At 41.0% G+C, this 20692-nt stretch overlaps 1 protein-coding gene across 3 annotated transcripts in view; it reads right to left on the reverse strand.

Annotated features, from left to right (window-relative positions):
* The window catches only part of Mid1 (calcium-permeable channel component Mid1), a 58855-nt gene extending 46799 nt beyond the window's left edge, over positions 1–12056 (reverse strand). Inside the window, exons 1-2 of one of the 3 annotated variants that reach the window (XM_089470983.1) lie at positions 11905–12056; positions 7132–9233 (exon numbers count right to left, since the gene is read on the reverse strand). In XM_089470983.1, the coding sequence (XP_089327109.1) occupies positions 7132–8346 (1215 nt within the window). In that variant the 5' untranslated portion in view covers positions 8347–9233; positions 11905–12056. Of the gene's footprint in view, positions 1–7131 lie in introns of all 3 variants that reach the window. The other 2 variants (XM_089470982.1, XM_018011817.2) reach the window with 2 other exon arrangements.
* Positions 12057–20692: the final 8636 nt, after the last annotated feature.

A 20692-nucleotide genomic window follows, 5' to 3' on the forward strand; every position in this document is an offset into this window, starting at 1 on the left:
AGCAGGAAGGGGAGAGACGGAGAGAGAGAGAGAGATGAGGCAACGACAACACATCAACAGGCCGCGAGAAGCTGTAGTTGAAAGCTGAAAGCTGTTGCCGATGATGTTGCCAAAGCCAAGAGACGTGAGACGTGAGAGGTGAGACGAAAGACGAGAGCTGACAAAGGAGAGCTGAGAGACGCGAGACAGGAGACGAGGCCTCATCACAAATTCCGCACTCGCACTCGCACTTGTATTCCCAATGAGCTGACAGCTGGCATTCTGTATAGTGAGCCAACCGTCCCTCCCTCCTCCCCCACACACACCGCCCACATCAATAAACGTGGCACAGAAAAGAGCATAGGCATAGTTCCAAGATAATTTTCACTTATTTACAGTTCAGCTGCAACTTGGCTTTACTTGCCTCTCGCCAGCTTTCTCAGCTTTGGCTTTCAGCGAGCTTAATTGGCTGCCAGCTGCACAGAGGAGGCCAAAGGATCGCCCAATCACTTGAGCAGAAAGGATTTGCCAACTTTGTGGCGTCCATCAATGTCAGCGGCAGTAAGCGCGCAGCCCATTTTGCACTTCGTATTTTAATTAAACTTGCCACAATTTGTTGCACAAAGACGAACGATATGAATACATATGACAGCTGCGCTATGCCGCATGCAACATGCACCATAGCACGAGGCGGCTAATGCAAGCTAAAACTGAGTCGAACTAGAGTCCAACGAGCCTATGTAAAAAAGTGCATGCGAGGGCAGTTTGAGTAGTAGACTAAAAATAGATCTAGTAAAGAAGCTGCTACTCAATATGGAAAAGAATTTTTATTGTGATCGAGAAAATATTTTGAATAAGATTTTTAAAATTATTTATCTATTTTTTTTTATTTTGAATACTTCTTTTTTATTTTTTATTTATTTTTGTTGTTTTCATAGATTAGTGACATTTTTTTTTTTTTTTTAATTTCTTCTTTGCAATCGACCTGAACCTATTATAATTTAGGTATATGACAGATAATAGCTATTTATTCATATTTCATAATTCATATGAATCAATGAATAACTTTAATGTATTCTTTAACAAATATTCATAACGTGATAATAGCATGCAAATGTGCATAATATATGACAAAGCAGATGTAAGATATGTAAGATATATAAATATAAGACTAATTTAATATATACGATATATATCGTATATATAGGGCATATGTATAAGGTATAATTGAATATATACGATATATACGATATAAATTAAGCATATAATACTGTTCCAAACAATCCTGTGTACAAAATATAATGCTGACTACTCTAACTTATGAAGTTTTCTCAAGTTTTCTCAAACTCAAAGTCCCCATTAATAATAGCCTATACATAATTTGCTCAGCTATATTCAAATCAGCTAAAATTAGCTTTAAACAAAATTAACTGATTGAAAGACAGGCTGACTTGATGTGTGAACGTGTTAAGTGTGTGCCTTTCGTTCAAATCAAACGTCGCTTGATATGTATTTAGCTGGCCATTCATTGAGTTCCATTGGAGCTGGGACCTGTAGCAGGAGCTCTAGGTCTCCAGCTCTCCAGATCTCAGCTCGGTGCGAGAGCGCACATTTAAATGGTTTGATTGACTTGATTATTTAATTGCCGCCGGCCACAAATAACCAACAGACTAACAAACCAAACAGGAAAGGAAATAAAAAATAAAAAACACATAGATTAAGCAGAGTGCAGGAGCAGGAGCAGGAGGAGGGGAGCTCATCCCTGGACATTGATTGAAAATCAATAATCGCGCGTGTGCTTTTCTCTGGAATGAAATTGAGGAACAAGTAAAAGCTAACTAATTGGCATTGAAAGTCGTCTGTCTCGCTGTCCCACTTGTCCCAGCTGTCTCTCCGGCTGTCTGTCAACTATGGCCAGCAACATTTTAATTGTTTTTTATCTATATACATATATATATATATATACTTGGCTGGCATTAATCAGGCCAAAAAGTGGGCAATGGCCAAAAAGCATTCTTCCTGTGGCAAACACTAAAGCAATCGCAATCGCATCGCAATCGCAATCAAAAGGCCATTGAGAAATGCCACGAAATTGAATTAGATTTGCATAGGAAAACAGGCCAAAAGAGACAACGACAACAACGATAACAACGACACCGACAACGGAGACAGCGACAGCGACAGCGACGACGTCGACGTTGCTGGCTGTTAATAAATATTAAAATTTGAATTTTACTTGGCAAACCAATGAGAAATTTTTCTTTAAAAAACAAACAAGCTGACCTGCACTAGTAGTGGGCGTGATAAATTAAGAAATACCCTGTAGACTGTAATGTAATGTGTCATTCCTGAAATAATGCTTTTCGATTATATTTGTTAAAGGCCTAAGATCAGTCAGGAACGTAAAGCAAGACTGGAAAATACCTTGACCTTTAATACCAGTGTTTTAATTTGGCAAGCAAGTTGGATCGACTCGCTTCGATCTTATATACTAAGAGCTCATATAGAACACATAAGCTCTTATACATCGATCTCTGTTGATCGAGATTGTGGAACAGCTGGACTCAGCTCTAACTCTCAAGTCTAATAGCTCATCGTTAGTGCTCAGACTCTCAAAGATTTCTAAGCTCATTAGACAAACTTATATAGCCTAATGTATAGATCTATAACGACTCGTCTATTGATCGAGTTTTCAGTATAAATTGTCTCATCTTCAACGCTTATACCAAAACCTAATCTTGAGCTCGTCGATTCATTAACATTTATAGAGCCTAAGGCACAGATCTATATCGACATATTTATTGCTGCAGATCCACAATGGATATCAGTTCGCTTTCTTCAATCAAAGCAACAATATGAAATCTACATTTTGACATCCCCATTATAATCAATATGCCCATCTTGAAGCCATTTCAGGGTACTTACAAAAATAAAAGGGCCATCTCAGGCGGCGCATTTTGTGGTCATGCAGGGGCGGCTTCACTGTAGGTGTGGTCGCACATTTTGGCAACGTTACAAAATGTCGGCCTCTGATTTCAAGAGTGCGCACACAAAAGCCAAAAGCCAAAAAGCAAATAATAAAAAAAAAAAAAAATTATATATATAAAAATATATATATATTTAAATATATATAAGTAAAAATAAGAAAAAAAATCATAATGAAAATGCAAAAAGTGACGACGAATTGAAAGTTTTGCTCGTTTTCTTTTGGTTTCTTTTTCTTTCTTCTTTTCTCCTTTCTTTTTTTTTTTTTTTTTTTTTTTTTTTTTTTTTTTTTTGTCGACAGAATTACCAAAGCCATTTTCGTTGATTTGTAACACGTTGCAGGCTGACGATGACGATGCTCTGAATGATAATCATGATCATAATCATGACGATGATGCTGATGATGGTTTCAAAAGTAGAACTTGAGTGGCCCCCAAGATGTGGCGCAATTGTCACACAAACACTTTGCATGCACAATCAGAGCCGCGAACGAAGAGGCAAGAAAAAAAAAAAAGGAAAAAGAAAAGGAGAATGGCACGCTGCCCCGTATCCTGCTCCTGCTGCTGATGCTGCTCCTTCAGCGATTTGAGTGGCAGCCCTTAGTATTCGAAATTCCCACAATTCGCCCCTCGCGCACACAACTTGAGCAACAGTAGTAATAAAAGTATATAGGGAAACTTGTCGCTCCGGCAGCTCAGGCAGCAGTTGCAGCAGCATCTGCTCAACATTTCAATATGCAATATGCAGTTAAATATTTAAGCAAACGAATAGTTAAAATTCACAATTCGCAATTTGCGAAACGCACATTTACGAATTTCCAATGGCAGCGTTTGCAGCATAAATTAAACTTGGACGATTTTCTCATCTCAGCGGACAATGGCCAATGGACAGCGGCCCCGGGCAAAGAGGGAGTTCCATAAAAAAAATGGCATCGCCTATACGACTGGCTGACAGAAAGCTGATTGCTATGAAGATGGCAGCTGGCAGGCTACATAAACGAGGCGCTAAAAACTATGCTATACTTTTTATACCCTGAACCCATTTTCAATGGGAAATCAGGGTATAATGGTTTTGTTGAAATGTATGTAACAGGCAGAAGGAGGCGTGGCAGACCCCACAAAGTATATATATTCTTGATCAGGGCGACGAGCTGAGTTGATTTGGCCCTGTCCGTCTGTCTGTCCGTCTGTCCGTCCGTCCGTCTGTCCGTCTGTCCGTCTGTCCGTATGTATGAACGCGTCGATTTCAGAAGATATAAGAGCTAGAGACTTCAAATTTTTTTTAAAATGTCCGTAATTACAGCGCGCATATCAAGTTTATCATTAAAAATCGATAACTCATCCCGATCTTTTTTTATCGATAAAAAAACCTTATCGAAACCCTGTTATAAGATTATATCTTCTACACCTTTATTGCTAGAGTCTCCAAATTTTTAAAGTTTGCTTATATGCAATTTATACAATTTCGGTTTTTGTTAAAATTAACCCCCCACCCTTAAATTCACCCCCTCACCCTCACTTTTGTAAAAAGCGTATTTCAAATACTAGAGACTTGTGCTTTAGCAATTACATGCATATCCATGTTATAATCATAATCTGAAAGTTTCATGAAGATCATACGTCCACAAAAAAAGTTATTAAGCAATTAAGTTCTCATAGTAAGCGCTCACTGCCGCCCATGCGTGTATATGCTTGTGTGTGTATATGTATGTAATTGTTTGTGTATGTGTGTGTGTGTATGTATGTGTGTGTATGTATGCCCGTGTGTGCGTGCGTGCGTGCGTGTGTGTGTGTGTGTGTGTGTGTGTGTGTGTGCGTGTTTCCTGTGTAAGCTGAAAGTCGCGAAAAATTATTGAAATAGCTATTACTCCAAGGGTTCAGGGGATCTCGTAGTCGAGTAGTCTCGACTAGAGCTTTCTTACTTGTTTCTCTTTCTTTATTTGACTCGGTTTATATGCGTTAAATATAAATATAGTACATAAAAGTGCATCGTAGTATATGTAATAAGTATCTAATACAAATGCTTTGTATTGTATGCACTTAATCTGGGCATTGTTGCATTGCCACAAAATGGCTAAGAATATGGCACAGCTAAACGACGGAGAAGACAAAATAAGAGTAGAATAAAACGAATCTAATATACCTTAGGTTGGCGGAGCATAACTACTCCAAATATATTAGTATTGATACATCATCAGAGAATCAGAATCAGAGTCTATATCAGAAAAATAAGGAATACCCTATATTAAGTCCTCTTTGAACGTAGTAAAAAGTTTTTTGTTTGTTTTTTTGCTTTTTTTTTTTTTTTTTTTTTTTTTGCTTGCCTATAAAAAACAATATTATGCCAAGCACTACAGAAAGTAATTTATAACACTAATTTATTTAAAAATTAAACAAAAATAAATTGGATAACATTCGAAAAAATAAAATAAAATAAAAATAATAATATTTTATAAAAAAAAATACATCAGTTAACTATATTCTTTTTTTTTTCAATTCAATAAAAGAAAATAAAAATAATAATATTTTATAAAAAAAAAAAAAAAAAAGATTTTGTTAACTATTTCTTTCAATTCAGTCTCAGTCAATAAAATATGGAATATAGATTTCGGTTCAATGTGAACGCACTGTAAAAACACAATGTCAACTCACTGTGAACACAATATATCATATATAGTATATATTTAAGATTAACATATTTGCCTATTCCCGTTCTCAACAAAAACAATATGGAATAAAGAATGAAAAATTTGCTCTCAACAAATGTAATTTCACTGTAAGCTCGATATAAACCAACATCTACACATATTTTACATAGTATAAACAAAAAATCTAACAAATGCGGAAAAGTCTTCATGCCCAATGGCAACAATGACAAAAAGTAGTTTCTTGTCCATTGTCCTAGCTCCTTAAGCAGATTCTTTTCAGTGAAATTCTGGGTTGTCGTGTCATGCGCGTGACCTCCACATTCACAGTCACAGTCACAGTCATATTCACAGTCACATTCGCAGTCACATTCACATTCACAGTCATATTCACAGTCACATTCACATTTACTGCTATCCATTTGATATCATATAATAATAACGCTGTACATGTGTCCGTCCAATATGTCAAGGAATACTGCATTGGCTGTGCTCTATCAGTGTGTGTGTGTGCTGGTGTGTGTGAGTGTGAGTGTAAGCCACGTGCAAGGTCGCCATCAGAGCGATTTCAATAAGATATTACACATTTAATTGCGCATTCGAGTGAAGTCAGCAATGTCACAAACAATATCAATATCAATATACATATACACTGCGCAAAAAAAGGCCGTATATTTGCTAGCAGTCCACTGAAAAGCCTTTCTGACTGGACTTTATTGATAAAGTGCTCATTTAATTTTAATTCAGCAGCAACTTAAGAAAGTTGTAACAGCTGTGAGCGCCTTTTCGCATAATAAGCTAGTTTTCCCTCAGTGTAGTGGCATCTTTTTATATCCATAGTGGATATATTTACTCATAAACCTTGAATTGACACGCTAAATTCTTCATTTCTAGGTAGCAGAAGTAGCTAGAGCTCATTTTAAGTTTAATAACGTGGAATGTTTCATATCACTCGGATATTTTATTTTCAATATTCTTTCATATATTTTTTCAAAATTCTCTGCAATGTTCTAAAAGTTGTTAACGAATAAATTTCAATTCAATCAACAATTTTATATGTCGAAAGGCACGCTAGATTTTAGCTCTAGCCAAACATAGGTCTAAACAAATATCGCCATTGAAATATTCCGAGATATATGATACGAGATGCTCGAAAATTAAAAATACAACTTTAAATATTCCTTGAATTGCACTCAAGTCAAGTCAGATTGTAATCCTGCAGCTCCTTTAATGTTGGATGAGTGAATCGTAAGTGTTATTCCTCTGCCTTAAGCTAATTTTATTCTTATTTAAAGTTTATCTGGTTTGGTCAATTAACTCTTTCGTTTTATATTCATCGTATGGGTATAGAGTTCAGGATATAATTCCTTTGCCTATTACCTTTCCCTTAGGTTTACCTTCTTTATTCATTAGAAAGTCTATTCCCTTTCACTTTCACATTTCAATTCGATATCCTTTTCTTTCATTCTTATATTATCTTTTGTCTTATTCGCCTTCTGAAACTGTTAGGTTTTGTGACTCACCTGCAAATCGGTGCCGGTTGAGCCCGGCTGTGCCAGATCACAAGCTGATATCCAAGGATTAAGGCGTGTTAGAGCTGTTGCAGAGCCGAGTATGGACCTACGTAGATCTACAGGCGCTCCGTTTGCCGAGCTCTCACCCGCCGCTCCACTCGTTGTTTCTGTTGCGGTTGTTGGATTTGTGCCGCCGTCCCTTTGGCCTAATCCGATTAGACGCGACGCATAGGCGTCGTTAGCTCGGTGCTCCTGCTCCTCGCCTGTTTCTCGCTTGTTGTTGTTGCTGCTGCTGTAGCTCTCCTTCTCTTTCTGCTTCTTGTTCTCGTTCTCGTTGTGTTGCGCATGCAGCACGCTCTCATCGACCAAACGACTTTCGTCCTGCTGCACCGTTTCCCGTTCTCGCTCCTGTTCCTTTTCCCTTTTCGTTTCCCGCTGCTGTTCCTGCTGCTGATCTTGCTCCCGTTCCTGCTCCTGTTCTTGCTCCCGTTGCTGCTGACTTAGTGCTTGATTGTAATCCTCCTCTTCGGTGGCTGCGTCCTCGCTCAGCTTTATCAACCGGTCGAATGATTCCTCCGAGAACAGATCGTCCTCGGCGACCAGCGCAAAGATGTCCTCGTCCGCCTCCTCGTCAAACGCACGCGATGACGCGTATTGCACCGGCAGTCCGCTATTATCCTCCTGCTCCTCCTCCTGTTCCTGCTCCTGCTCCTGTTCCTGTTCCTGTTCCTGCTCCTGTTCCTCGTCTCTCTCGCTGATGAGCGTTGCCTCACTGGACTCCGGCGCCCCCGCCGCCGTCGCCGTCGCCTCGGTGCCTCTGCCCCTTTCGAGACTTCGAGCGCGCCGCACCGTTTCGTCTGGCGGATGCAATGCGGGCCGCCGCTGATAATAATCAAATTGGAGCAACGGCAAGATGTGGGCGGGGGCGTCACCGGGGCTACCGTCGTGCAATCCTGGCAGCAGATATGAGAAGCCGCCACCAACAGCTTCTCCACTGCTGGTCGAATCGTAGCTGGACGGTAAGTGAGTTGCCGATTGTGTTGTTGTGTCTGTTCCTATTCCTGTTGTAGCTGTTCCTGGTGTTGTTGTTGTTGTTGTTGGTGTTGTTATCGAACGGCTGCTGCTGCTGCTGCTGCCGCTGCTGATGGTATTGGTGGTGCTGGCACGCCGAGCCCCCGAAATAAACGCAAGCGCCATCACGACCAGCCCGGGTCCTGGCCGCATATTGACCTCGGGTTCGGCGGTGCTAGCATGGTGCAGGCCCGCTTGAGACGCGCTTGCGACTCCAATTCAATGCGATAAATGATGGGCTCATGGCCCCATCATCATCATTAATATGTCGTGTGTCGTGTCGATTTTCGCCTGCTTCAGCTGTTTCAGCTGCCTCAGCGTCAGCTGCGAAGCTCTAACCGTATCCTGGCAACTGCTCGACGGCTCGTCTCTGCGCTCTGCGGCTAACGGCATGAATCAAAAATGCTTTCTCACTTCAAAGGGCAATGGCGTTGCCAGACTGTCAACCAAACCAAGAACTCGTTACGTTGCTTTATGCTGTTGATCGACACATGGCAGCAGAAAGAAGGGGGAAATGAATTTGAACGTAAACGGGGAACGAGGGAAATTTAATGGAACGTAAGCGTATGCGAAAACGTAATGCAACGTAACGTAACGAAAGTCACGACTGTAGCTGATTTATTTCAAACTGATATCGATAACACAACACATTTTTTAACAATATACACTATATATATTTTTTTTTTCTTTTCTTTTTTTTTTAATTTATCTTAGGAGATTTTTGCTTTTGTTGTTGTTGGGGCCGTGGTTTTGGTTGTTGTTGTTGATGATGCTGCTTCTCTTGTTGTTGTTGTTATTGCGACACTGCTGCACATTAACCTTGAAATTTAAATTGAATTTCGTGTGTCGTGTGTGTTTTTTCTTGTTTAGCTGCTGCTGTTGTTGTTGTTGCTGTAGAAGTTGTTGTTGCTGATGCTGCTGTTGTTGTTGTTGCATTCTTTTTTGGACTTACAACTACACGCGAAGGTCACATAGCAGCAATTTGTATTATGATTTTCGTATTCAATTTGATTTTATTTCTGTGTTGGGTTTTGGCTGGACTGTAAATGGTATTATCATTGATTAGTTGTAATTTGATTAATGAGTTTTCTACATTTCGTTTTATTTTTATACGATTCGGTAGGTAGGATAACAAAAGACTTTTAAGGTTGCCGCAGCGCTTTGCGCTTTTCGAAACGAAATTTTCGGTTTTCAACACGCTCTTGCTCTCTGAATAATCTCTTTCTGTTTTACGCTCGCACTCTCACACACACACTCTCTCTCGGTGATGCTGCCGAAAACGCCAACGCAACGTATGTATGGCTCGTAGCCTGTCGTCGTCTTCATCGTCGTCGTGCGCCCACGCTCCTAGCTCAGCTGCGCGCTCTCCTTTTTTTCTGTTCCGTTCTTGGATTCGTTTCTATTTTTTTTTTTTTCTTCTTTTTTATGTGTTGGCGAAGAGCGCTCTGCATTTGATTTGCATTTGAAATGCCGTTACATGCGTTATGCGCTTCGCCAAAGGAGCAAAAAGAAGGAGCTTATAAAACGCAATTTGATGACTGAGATTTATGGCAACAACTTTGCATTTTGTTTTTTTTTATTTTTTGTTTTTGTTTTTTTTACATTGTCTGCTGATTTGCATTTGCTCACGCGAAAAAGACACAAAAGCTAACCATGTGTGCGTGTGTGTGACACAGCGGCAAGCCAATAAGCGTAAGTGTGAGAGGGCGAGGAAGAGGGAGAGAGATGGAGAGCTAGAACGAGAGCAAGTACGAGCAGCGAACACGACGAGCACATGATGAACGCACGAAGTAAAACCGAAGCAGCCGCAGCAGCCACCGCACAAAGAAGAACGCCGAAAAAACGTCCCTAGCATACGCACATACACACACATACGTACTAAGAGACAGCAGCAGCAGCAGCAGTACACGCACAGGCCAAAGAAATTTATATAATTCGCAGCGGCCGTCACTGCTGCTGATGCTGCTTATTGTTGTTGTTGTTTTTGTTGTTATTGCTGCAAACACAAAACAGCGGCCGAGGCGCTCGTGGGTGGTAAGCAGCATCAGCAGCAGCAGTTCTCTATATGTATGTGTGCCTGTGTGTGAGTAGTTACTTAGGGCAGCCAGGCAAACACTCGGCGTGCCTTTTGTAGCAGCATGAAGTAGTCGCCGTCTTCTTTGTCACTGTACGTGTTAGTGTTGGTGGTAAACGTAAGTACGTACGTACGTACGTACGTGTATGTATATGTTCGCCTGTGACTCTGTATGTGTGTGTGTGTGTGTCAAAGACGACAGCGACTGCGGCGCCTGCATGTGGATTTCGCTTGAATGTCTATGTATTGGTGTTAGCTGCTGCTGCTGATTGTCCAACAATAAGCACTGCATACTAACGGGCAAAATGTTCCTTTTGTTTAGTGCACGAATAAATTGTTTTTGTACTTTTTTAATGCATGTATTCAATGCTTTTTCTAGTCACAAAAGACGCTGCGCTTTTCAAATAAGTAAAAAAAAATTGCTTCTTTTTTTTCGTTTTACATATATATTTGGCATAATAATAATAATTAAAAGTGTGGGCAGCTCTGTCATAGAAAGTCATTTGAATGGGTGCTCTGGTCACACTGTGCGTGTGTATTTGTTAACTTTCACTTTTGTTTTATTTGCTGCTGCGTTGACACTGCGCACACATACACACATTCACACACACATGCATATGTATGTATAGGTATTTTCTCATTTTTTTTGTGCGTTTGTGCGTATGTATGTGTGTGTGCTACTTCGGGTTTCTGCTGATGCTGTATGGCGGCTGCTTATATAAGCCCGGAACATGGCACAAAAAACTATTCGCAACGAACTTTTCGCTGTACGTTTTTCCTGCAATTTGCCACAGCGTTTTTGTTTATGCAACGTGGTCACACTTTGTGGGCACAGGGCAGCGTGGAGGCTGGTCTATGGGGCGGAGGCTGAGGGGGCGTGCCCACAAAGGCAGGCAATGATTTTCACATATTATATAACATTGGCGATAAAAATTCGAAGGTTTCATTGAATTGTGGCGGCCAGCCGATTGATTGTGTTTGTTACGCTTACAACAGTCGTACTATCGATCGCGGTCTATCGAAAAACAAACACACAAAGCGTTTACATTACATCGACATCTAACATAACAAATGTCCCAATATACTCGTGCGCTCATAATTACAATGTGCGTGTGTGTGTGGGTATTAGTGTGTGTGTGTGTGTAAGTGTGTTTTAGTGAGTGGGTATTTCTTCTAAGAGCGCAACATTAACTGGCGTAACGGCCGCGTGGGCGGAGCTGAGGCAGCGGATGCGAGGGACGCAGGGAAACGCAAAGGCTGCGTGCTTAGCTGTATTTTTTTAGGGGTTTAGGCTTTAGGCGTTGTGAGAGTTATGATAAGCAGATTTTATTAGTTGAACACCAATTCTTCATTTGTTTTATTTTTGAACAACAGCGATAACAATAATTCTAGCGATAACGATATCTCGATTGATGACTCGCAACTCGCGACTCGCAACTTTTGCACAATTCATTTGCGCTTAATTTGATTATTTGTTATTATTATTTGTAATTCTTTATATTATTTTGCATTTACAGTAGAACATTATTTTTTGGGCTTATTCTTTGTATTATTTTTTTTTTCTTTTTTTTTTTTTTGGTTCTTTGCTGCTTGCTTTTGTGTGTGGACACACAGTTGCGCGACGACGCAGGATATACCGTTACAATCCTGCTTCTTGCTGATGGCCCCAAACGGCACTGACTGTGCCACAAATTGCAGATGGCGCTTAACTGGAATATGCCAATGGCCCGAGCTGCCCATAGGGGGCAAAATACGAGCAAAACTCCTGCGCTCAGCGCTGACAAAAAAAAAACCGAAGGCGAGAGAGCTCACACAGCCAAACGTTCTCACGCTCACTTGCTCTCTGACGCTCGCTCTCTGTCTCAGCAGTTCGAATGAAAAGCTTCCAGCCCTGTTAAGTTAACAGTGACTGCTTAACAGCTGTTTGTGTAAGTGTGAGAGTCTGCGTTGCTCTGTTAAGCTGAAGCAAGAAAAATTACTTGCTGCAGGGCACTTAATCACTAATGACAGCGACGCCACAGTCAGCGTTGACTGTGACGGCAACGGTGACGGCGACAGCGACAGCGACTGCAGCAGCGGTGCCTGAACCTCAACTCTCACTCAAAATGCGTCTCACCCACTTGACTCGAATTGAATCAACTCGACACTCGACTCGGATTACGTCCTTTTCGCTATGACTTGGGCATTTGCTGGTGGTGATGCTGCTGCCACAGCTGCTGCTTGTTTCGTTACGGCGTTTTGTCTCACTTGGCCTAAATGTCTAATACCCTATAATATCGTTTAATCCCACTCAACGTGCTTTAGTTTTGCTCTGCTTACAGAAATACAAGGCGCATCGCATTGCAGTTGACAGTTCTAAATGAACCTACTAGCAAGAGTGAGCGACAGCGTGACAGAGAGAGAGAGAGACAGAGCGTGACTACTACACAGACACAGAGAGTGTGTATGTAGCTGAGGGAGAGAGCATGCTTTAATTGCAATTGCAAATTCTGTAGCATAACTTTGAGCGCAAGTTCGACCTGTCAAAGTTGCTAATCACAAACTAACAGCGTACTGCCCTAAAGAGAAATAAAATAAAACTGCAAGCGACAAGCCAAGGCCAAGTGACCTTTAAAGGTAAGAATAAGACAAGACTGATGCCAAAAATATTCTGGCCTCTGAATTATTTACCTTTCTGTTAATTAACTTAAGTAACTGTGACCCACAAATCAAAAGTGAGAGAAAATACAAAGAGGCAGGGGAGGAATATAGGTTACATGTTGTATACATACATATAATGATCAATTACGAGGGTAGGCTGAAAAGTTTCTAAGAAAAATATAAAATATACAATTATTATTTAAATTTAAAATCACACAATTTAATAAAAGTAATAAATAAAAAAAATTTACAAATTAATATCGATAATTCAAGAAAATAAATATTAAATATTTAAAAACATCAATTTAAATTTAAAAAAAAAAAAAAAAAAAACAAAATATCTAAAATTTGTTTTAATCTCAAAAGGTTATGTTTTCATGTTAAACACTGATTAGAATTCGACGTTGGGATTTACACAGATTTTGCTTTACTAGTGGATTTTCGGCTACCCTTCACAACAGCCCCCAGCACTGACCCTTCCATCCCCCTCTTCTGACCACGCCCTCTGCTGATAAGCCTAAAGGAACAGTAAAAATAAAAGTAAAAGTAAACGAGGCGACAGACAAAAGAAACCTAAAAAAGAAACTTAAAACAGCGACAGGAAGCAAAAAAAAAAAAAACACACACACACACAAAAGAAAAGGGACAGCCGAGAAGAGACGAAGTAGAAGAAGAAGAAAATGAAGCGAATCCCACATAATTTGGCTTGGAAAGCATTTTGCTTCAATTTATGCGCATTCCAATCAATAACTGTGACACATGCAGCCAGGACCAGGCAAGGACATCAAGGAGAGTGAAAGTGCTAAGATATGCCCCATAGCACATACACATACACACACGCACACGCACGCACTCAGGATGCCCCCAAAGGATGCCAAAGGATGAGCAGCTTTTGCCCAGCTTCTAAGCAGACACAAATACACACAGATAGAAGAGCAGAGGCAGAGGCAGAGACAGCGACGGTGCACTATGGGTCAAAAGCCCGATTTTTTGGAAAAAAGTCTTATTTTCAAGTTGAAAAAATGTACAAAATTTTAATGCCAATCCATTAGGAATACCCTATATGTAAATGTTACATACTCAGAATTTTAACAGAGGCGCGATCTGCTAACAAAACTGCTGTTAAACAGAGCTGTTATGCATGACACGCACATTATCAGTTTTGTAAAATTTTTTTTGTGAATTTCAATCGCCAATTGAAATAAAAATAATGGCAATTAGATCAAAATTTGTGGTGGAAAATATAGAATCGGGCTTGTTCTTTGTTTTTACGTGTTTGTATTGTCCAAAATCTTTATGTGATGTGAAGTTTTGAGTAAGTCAAAAAGCTGCTTTTGACATCATTAAAAAAAAAATTGTTGTCTTTGGTAAGAGAAAACTTGTGTTTGTAGCATTTTGTAGCGATGAATTTACGCCCATCTTATAAAGTAATCAATTCCGAGCTATGACCTATAAGTTCAACGTGCACTTTTGCGCACTTTTTGCGCAATTTCATTTTTCAGCAACTAACCTCGTCGCAGGTGAGGAAGAGGAAATAAGCCTGTTCGAAAGGCAGGACACTTCAAATTTTGAGGTTTATGGCATGCTAGCTTCAGATAATGAAGAATACGATGATTAGCAATAAAAGAGATATATTTAAATGTTATTTGTGCTTAAAATCATAAAATATAACCTTTTATTCCTTGAAAAAAAATTTTCTCAACTTCTACATATAAAAACTATATGATATAGTTAACCGATTTTGATAATTTTTTTACAGGGTCTTTATAACATGAAAACACATCTAATATGTGAATTTGGTGTAAATAACTTAAAAAGCAAAAGTGTTATGACAGCTAATAATATGAAAGAGGGGCGATACCACGCTCATTTTTTCATCACAAATGCGTGTTGCAAACAAAAGTCAAATGCAAAAAAACAAATTGAATTATCTTTACTGATTCAAAAGTTATTAATTAATTCCAAAAAATCGGGCGTTTGACCCATAGTGCGGTGGCAAAGCTAAGGAATGGATATGAATGTGTCAAACTTATGCGGGCACAAACACACACACACACACACACACACACACACACACACACACACACACACACACACACACAAATACACAGTCACACTCACACGCCCAACTGTGTGTGCGTGCAGAAATTGATAAGAAACAAAATAACCCTGAAGAAGAAATTGTGCAAAGAGCGGCAAGCCAAGCAAATAAGAGAAAGAGAGAATGCGCGCGTGTGTGTGTGTGATTGTGTCGGTGAGAGAAAATGGAAAACAAAACCAAAAATGCCAGCACAAATAACAAAACAAAAGCAACAAAGACAATTCCGAGAAATTCTATTAGCAGCGCGTGCTTATGTGTGTCTGCCTGTGTCTGTGTGTGTGTGCGTGGCTGTTTCTGTGTCTGTGTGTGTGCGTGCCTAAGCCGTGTATGCAGATCATAAGCTCTGCAGAGCTTGTGCAAAAGTCAGCAATTCTAGAGCCTGCAGTCACTCGAAGCTAATCGATATCGATACATATGTATGTCTGGAAATTATATCACTTAGTATTTAAATATACATCATGCGGTCAAATTGTGCGCTTTACGAGCAATTACTAGAGCCTCCAGCTAAATAGCAATTCGATATCGATGTTAAATACCATCACTTGGTATTTAAATTAAGATTGGGCAAATTATGCGACTGTTTATTAAAATTCAGCCAATTTTTGCACTTTATGGGCAATGATCGGCATTCGGTGCCAAAAGCGAAAGCAATTTAAATTCAAAATTTGACAGCAGTTGGCAATCGGTTATCGCAATCGTAATCGAAATCAATGTCTACCTTGGCACACTTACACCGTGCACAGACATGGCAGATAAGCGTTACAAGGACGCCGCCGCCGCCGCCGCTGCCGCAGCAGCAACAGCAGAAGTAGCAGCCTCTGCTGCGAGGCTGGGCAGCCAAAGCAAGCGACAAGGATTTTGCGCAGTTTTGCTGACAGCCAAGTGGCAGACGGTCGGTCGGGCAGGCGAGCAGGCGGGCAAGCGATTTCTGCTCTTTTTGCACGCACACACAACAGCAACAATAAATAGCAAAAATAAAACACGATGAAGACGAAGAGGAGGAGAGGAGACAGGCAAAGGCAACGCAAGTTTTGTGAATGAAATTTCGCGCAGGCACAAAGCGCACAAACAACGTTTAGCTGCCACACACAGACACACGCACACACGCACACTCACACAGACAGACAGTCGCTCCCACTCTCACTCACTCGCACTCGCACTCGCCTTGTATGGAAAGTCACGCGGCTAGCGTATGCACAGATGCGAAGCACATAGACAAAAGGGAATGGCCGAAGGGGCAACGCGGCAAAGCAGCAGCCCAAAAGCAAAGCAAACAATGCCGCGCGCTCTATGTTTGGGTTCAAAGCTACTAGAAAAAAAAAAAAAAAAAAAACAAGAATAAAAAAATATAGAAACGAAAACGAAACGGAACGAATCGTAAGCAAAGCAGCGCTCTTAGCAGAGCTGAGCGCTGAGCGGAACGTATGGGATGGCAGAACAGAACAGTGGGACGGCTGATTGGCAGGGGGAACCCAAAAGGGAATCAACATCTGCCGCTGGGCAGGCAGACAGCCGCTCTCGCGGGCGTGGTAGTCGGTCGGTCGGGCGGTCGGTCGGCCGTTGCCTTGGCAGCGAAGCTCTTGGAATGCTGCTGCTGCTGCTGCTAGCGCGCTGCTGGAAAGCAGAAGCCGAAAAACTAAACTAATGCTCAACATTTATCGATGATGACGGTACGTGCAGGGGGTGCGAGCCAGCAGCAAGACGCAGCCGAAGGAGCTTGTGGAATTGACCCACAAATATGGCTATAGATAATTATGTTAACCTCTCTGGCGCTCTGTCTGGCAGCGCACAAAGATTGTCGCGCATCAGATAACGTGCGAGATGAAGAGCATGCTGATAAGATAGTCTGCTTGGGGTAAACTGGTGCCATGAAACCAATTGAAACGACTTGGATCCTCAAGCCCAGTGTAAATTCAGCTAAAGTTCAAGTGCGAGTAAACAAGAAAATACAGCTGAGTGCATAAGGCTGAGTTAAGATCATGTCCAGAGCAGAAGGTAACGGATGAAGTCATTGTGGCTATAAACATGCACAGACATGCACAAACAAGCATGCATCTGCATGCATGTGTGGTTTGTGTGAGCTTGGGCTAGAGTTCAGCTGAAAAGTATGCAGTGACTTTTATGCTTAACGTAGCGCATTGTCGCTGGCCACACACACAAACACACACGCACACATGTGTAAAATGTAAATTCTGTGCTGTGCATGTGTGTATATGTGTGTGTTGGTTGGGTGATAAAGCCATAGATATAACTTGGCCTGCATGAGTGTGGATAATGGCGCGGCGAAAAGTCGAAACGCACACAGCACACACACACATACACATATATGCACACCCACACACACACACATGCGCGCACATAATAAGGTGCGATTTGTCTCGCGCATAAAACGAAATTTCCTGCAAATACACACAACGAAACACGCTCACACACACACAGACACACATAGTTGGGCAACAATGGTCGCACAGCAGGTAGAGCGAGAGAGCGAGACAGAGAGAGAGAGAGAGAGAGAGAGAGAGAGGAAGAGGTATAGGGCGCCCAGTTTCGATTGCTTTGTTGCTTGTATATGACAGCGTGTCTTTGTGCGTGCGTGTGCGTGTGTGTGAGTGTGAGTGTGTGGGGAGGACATCTTTGTAGGTTAAGGCTCATGTCAAAGCTGGCAAACTGGTGCGACAAAAAGGGCGTAAGGCTTTAGGCGTGGCAAACTCGTTTGCCATAATTATTGCCTTTGTTGTTGCAGGCGTGTGTGTGTGAATGTGTATGTGTGTGTGTGTGTGTGTGGGTGTGTGCATGTGGCATTATTATTTTAACCGGAAATGTGCGTTCTGCCCTTTTCCCCTATCCGCCCACAAACAGCAAAAATTTGTGAACTGCATGAACTTTTTATACGCCATGGGATGTAGAACAAGTGGGGTATGATAAATGGGCAGATAAATAAACCAAAAATCGAGAAAACGGCAAAATTAAAGATAATTTAAAAAACTAATATTTCTAAAAGTAAAAATTGCTTAAATTGCTTTGGTAACATTACTATAACATTTTTACAGGATATATGCTAGTTGAGCACTCTAATTTGTATGTATATATTTTTTGCATTGGCGGAAGCTCTTGCTCCGTGCCGGCGACAACATTTAGCAAATTTTTTATGACAATGTCGAGCAAGCTCTCTCTGCTCTCCACCCTCCCTCTCTCTCCCTCACGCACTCTCTCTTTCGCTCATTCTCTTTTGTGCTCTGCTTAACCTCAGCTGCCGACAGCGCCCACTTTTATGACAAATATTATGTTAAAGACCGAATATGCGCTACGCCATAAAAGTCAATCATTTTTCATTTCGCTTTGCGCGTCGTTGCCAGCTGCGCTGTCGCTGTCGCCGTCGCCGTCGCAGTCACAGTAGCCGTCGCTGAGCTGTCCGTCAGAGTCACTCTCGCAGCGCCATTCACACAAAAACCAAACGTCCCGCTGCCGGCTCAGCTGCTGCCGCTGCTGCTGCTCCTGATTTTGCCTTTGGCTCTGCTTGATTTTGCCTTTCTTCTCTTTTCTTTCATTCTTCTCTGCTCTGCTCTGTTCAGTTTTCTTTTTTTCTTTTTTTTTTTTTAGCTTGTCCGCTGGGGACATTTAATTTTTGGCGGTCATTCGTTGTGATTTTCCTTGATATGCGATATAGTATTTTATGTACAGTGTGTGTGTGTGTGTGTGTGTGTGAGGCTTGGCTGAGCGCTTGTTGTTGATATTTGGCGCGGCTTGCTTCAATTTATGTGCTGTTTGCCTTTATTGTCGAGTTTTACTTGTTCCCATTTTCAATTTTTATTTTGCGCTCTTCCCAATCTTTTTAAAGGACCTTTTTTTTTAGGGTGCGTGGATCACATTTGTCGTGTTGTTGTATTGATAAGTTCATTTAATGGGCACGGCCTTTGCCCACGCACAAACACATATACATAAACACACATACACACACACATACTTCTGTGTTTGTGTGTGTGTGGCATTTGTTTGAGTGCGTTGCGCCTAATGAGTTTAATGCTTTGTTATCAGCGCTGTAATCTGCTTATGTAATATGCGGCCAAAACTTCAACATAATTGAATCACATTTTATGTCATTTTGACTTTATTTATGTATGTACGGGTGTTTGTGTGTGTCTGTCTGTCTGTGACTTTTTATACATACGCACACACACACACACACACGCATATGTACACTCACGAGAGTTGAAGGCCTTGGGCGCAACTTTAAACGCATTAATTGCCAGATTGTCTGCGATTGGAGTGAGTGGCAATTAAGCAGAGCGCAGATAAACGTTTTAATGGCAAATGCTTAAGTATTTCGCTACTGACTTAATGTTTGCATACATGTGACATGTGTTAGAGCGAGATAAGTACAGCTGCAAGGTGATCATTTAAGCTACAGTATAGTCCCTCTAATACCAACGCTGGCTTATCAGTACAAGCATATTTTAGTATGTTTTCCTATAGTCATAATTTATTGACATAAATATTAAATTGAAATTTCGTATTTCAATATTGGGATAGGTTTAGAATTGTTCAAATTTAGAGGCTTTACTGTAAATCCGAAGCATTATTTGTAATTGGTCAGCTTACATTGCAGCTTAGCGTGGCATCTGACCGTGCATTTGAGCGAGACAGAAATAGCACAAGAATTTGAGTGTATTGTATGTAGTTGATGTAAGCGCCACTTGGAATTATGTTATAATCACAATTCAGCTTGTTGGAACGAGATAAACATATAGGCGAAATGATCTTAACGAGCTTTCGTTAAATATGGTCGCCATTTGCCATCACTATAGTAGTCTGATTAGCCGGTTGGCATAGCAACTTTAATGCGTTAGAGCGAGAGCAAAAACGCTGCGTAGCCATACTTATATTTAAACAAAAACTCATAGAAAGCTAATTTATAGCGCTTCTTTAAACATGCATTTTATTACAGAAATTAACTAATTTTAAATGTCTCATCAATTAGCGTAGCGACATGAAAAGCAAACCATTTAGCACAGCAATTGTCACAAAGCAATTAGAATGGGGAAGACCACACCTGATCGGTTTCTGTTTGTTTTCAGAGCATTTTTTGTTTTTTTGTGTTTTGCTTGTAATGCAGTCGCCGGGACACGTGCCGCGGGCCTGTCTTCCTCTTCTTCTTTTGCCCATCACGTTGGCTGTCAATGACGGAAGGCCACTTTCATTTTGTAGGAAAAGCAAATGAAACTTAACGGAAAAGAAAATTACATCATGCTCGTTTCAATGGGTCGACATAATATTATTTTCCTTCGTTTTTTTTTTTCTCTTTTTTTTTTGTATTATTTCTGCTCTTCTTCTGGTGCGCACCCACTGTTTGAGCCATATACACGTGCAAGTTGGCTCTCTCTTTGTGTGTGTGTGTGTTTGTGTGTACTTCATCATCGTCTTCCTTCTGTCGATTTTTTATTTATTTATTTTATGCCTACGCACATACGCGCCAAGCAGTTTGACAGGTGTCGCCGACTGAGTGGCTGCCTGATAGGAGAGGCGCGGGCGGACAGGCGGCTATGTGCGTGGAGGCGTGGTCTCTGTGTGTGAAAGCCTCGCGGGGTAGTTGGCATGGAATGAAAAATGTCGCCCTATTATTCTTTGTATTGTTTTTATGCGGCAGTTATACGCTTATTTTTGTTGTCTTTTAATAGACGTGGCAA

This window comes from Drosophila arizonae, chromosome 5, assembly GCF_054131065.1.
Source record: "Drosophila arizonae isolate 15081-1271.41 chromosome 5, UAZ_ARI_1.0, whole genome shotgun sequence".
In the NCBI taxonomy this organism is placed as follows: domain Eukaryota; kingdom Metazoa; phylum Arthropoda; class Insecta; order Diptera; family Drosophilidae; genus Drosophila; species Drosophila arizonae.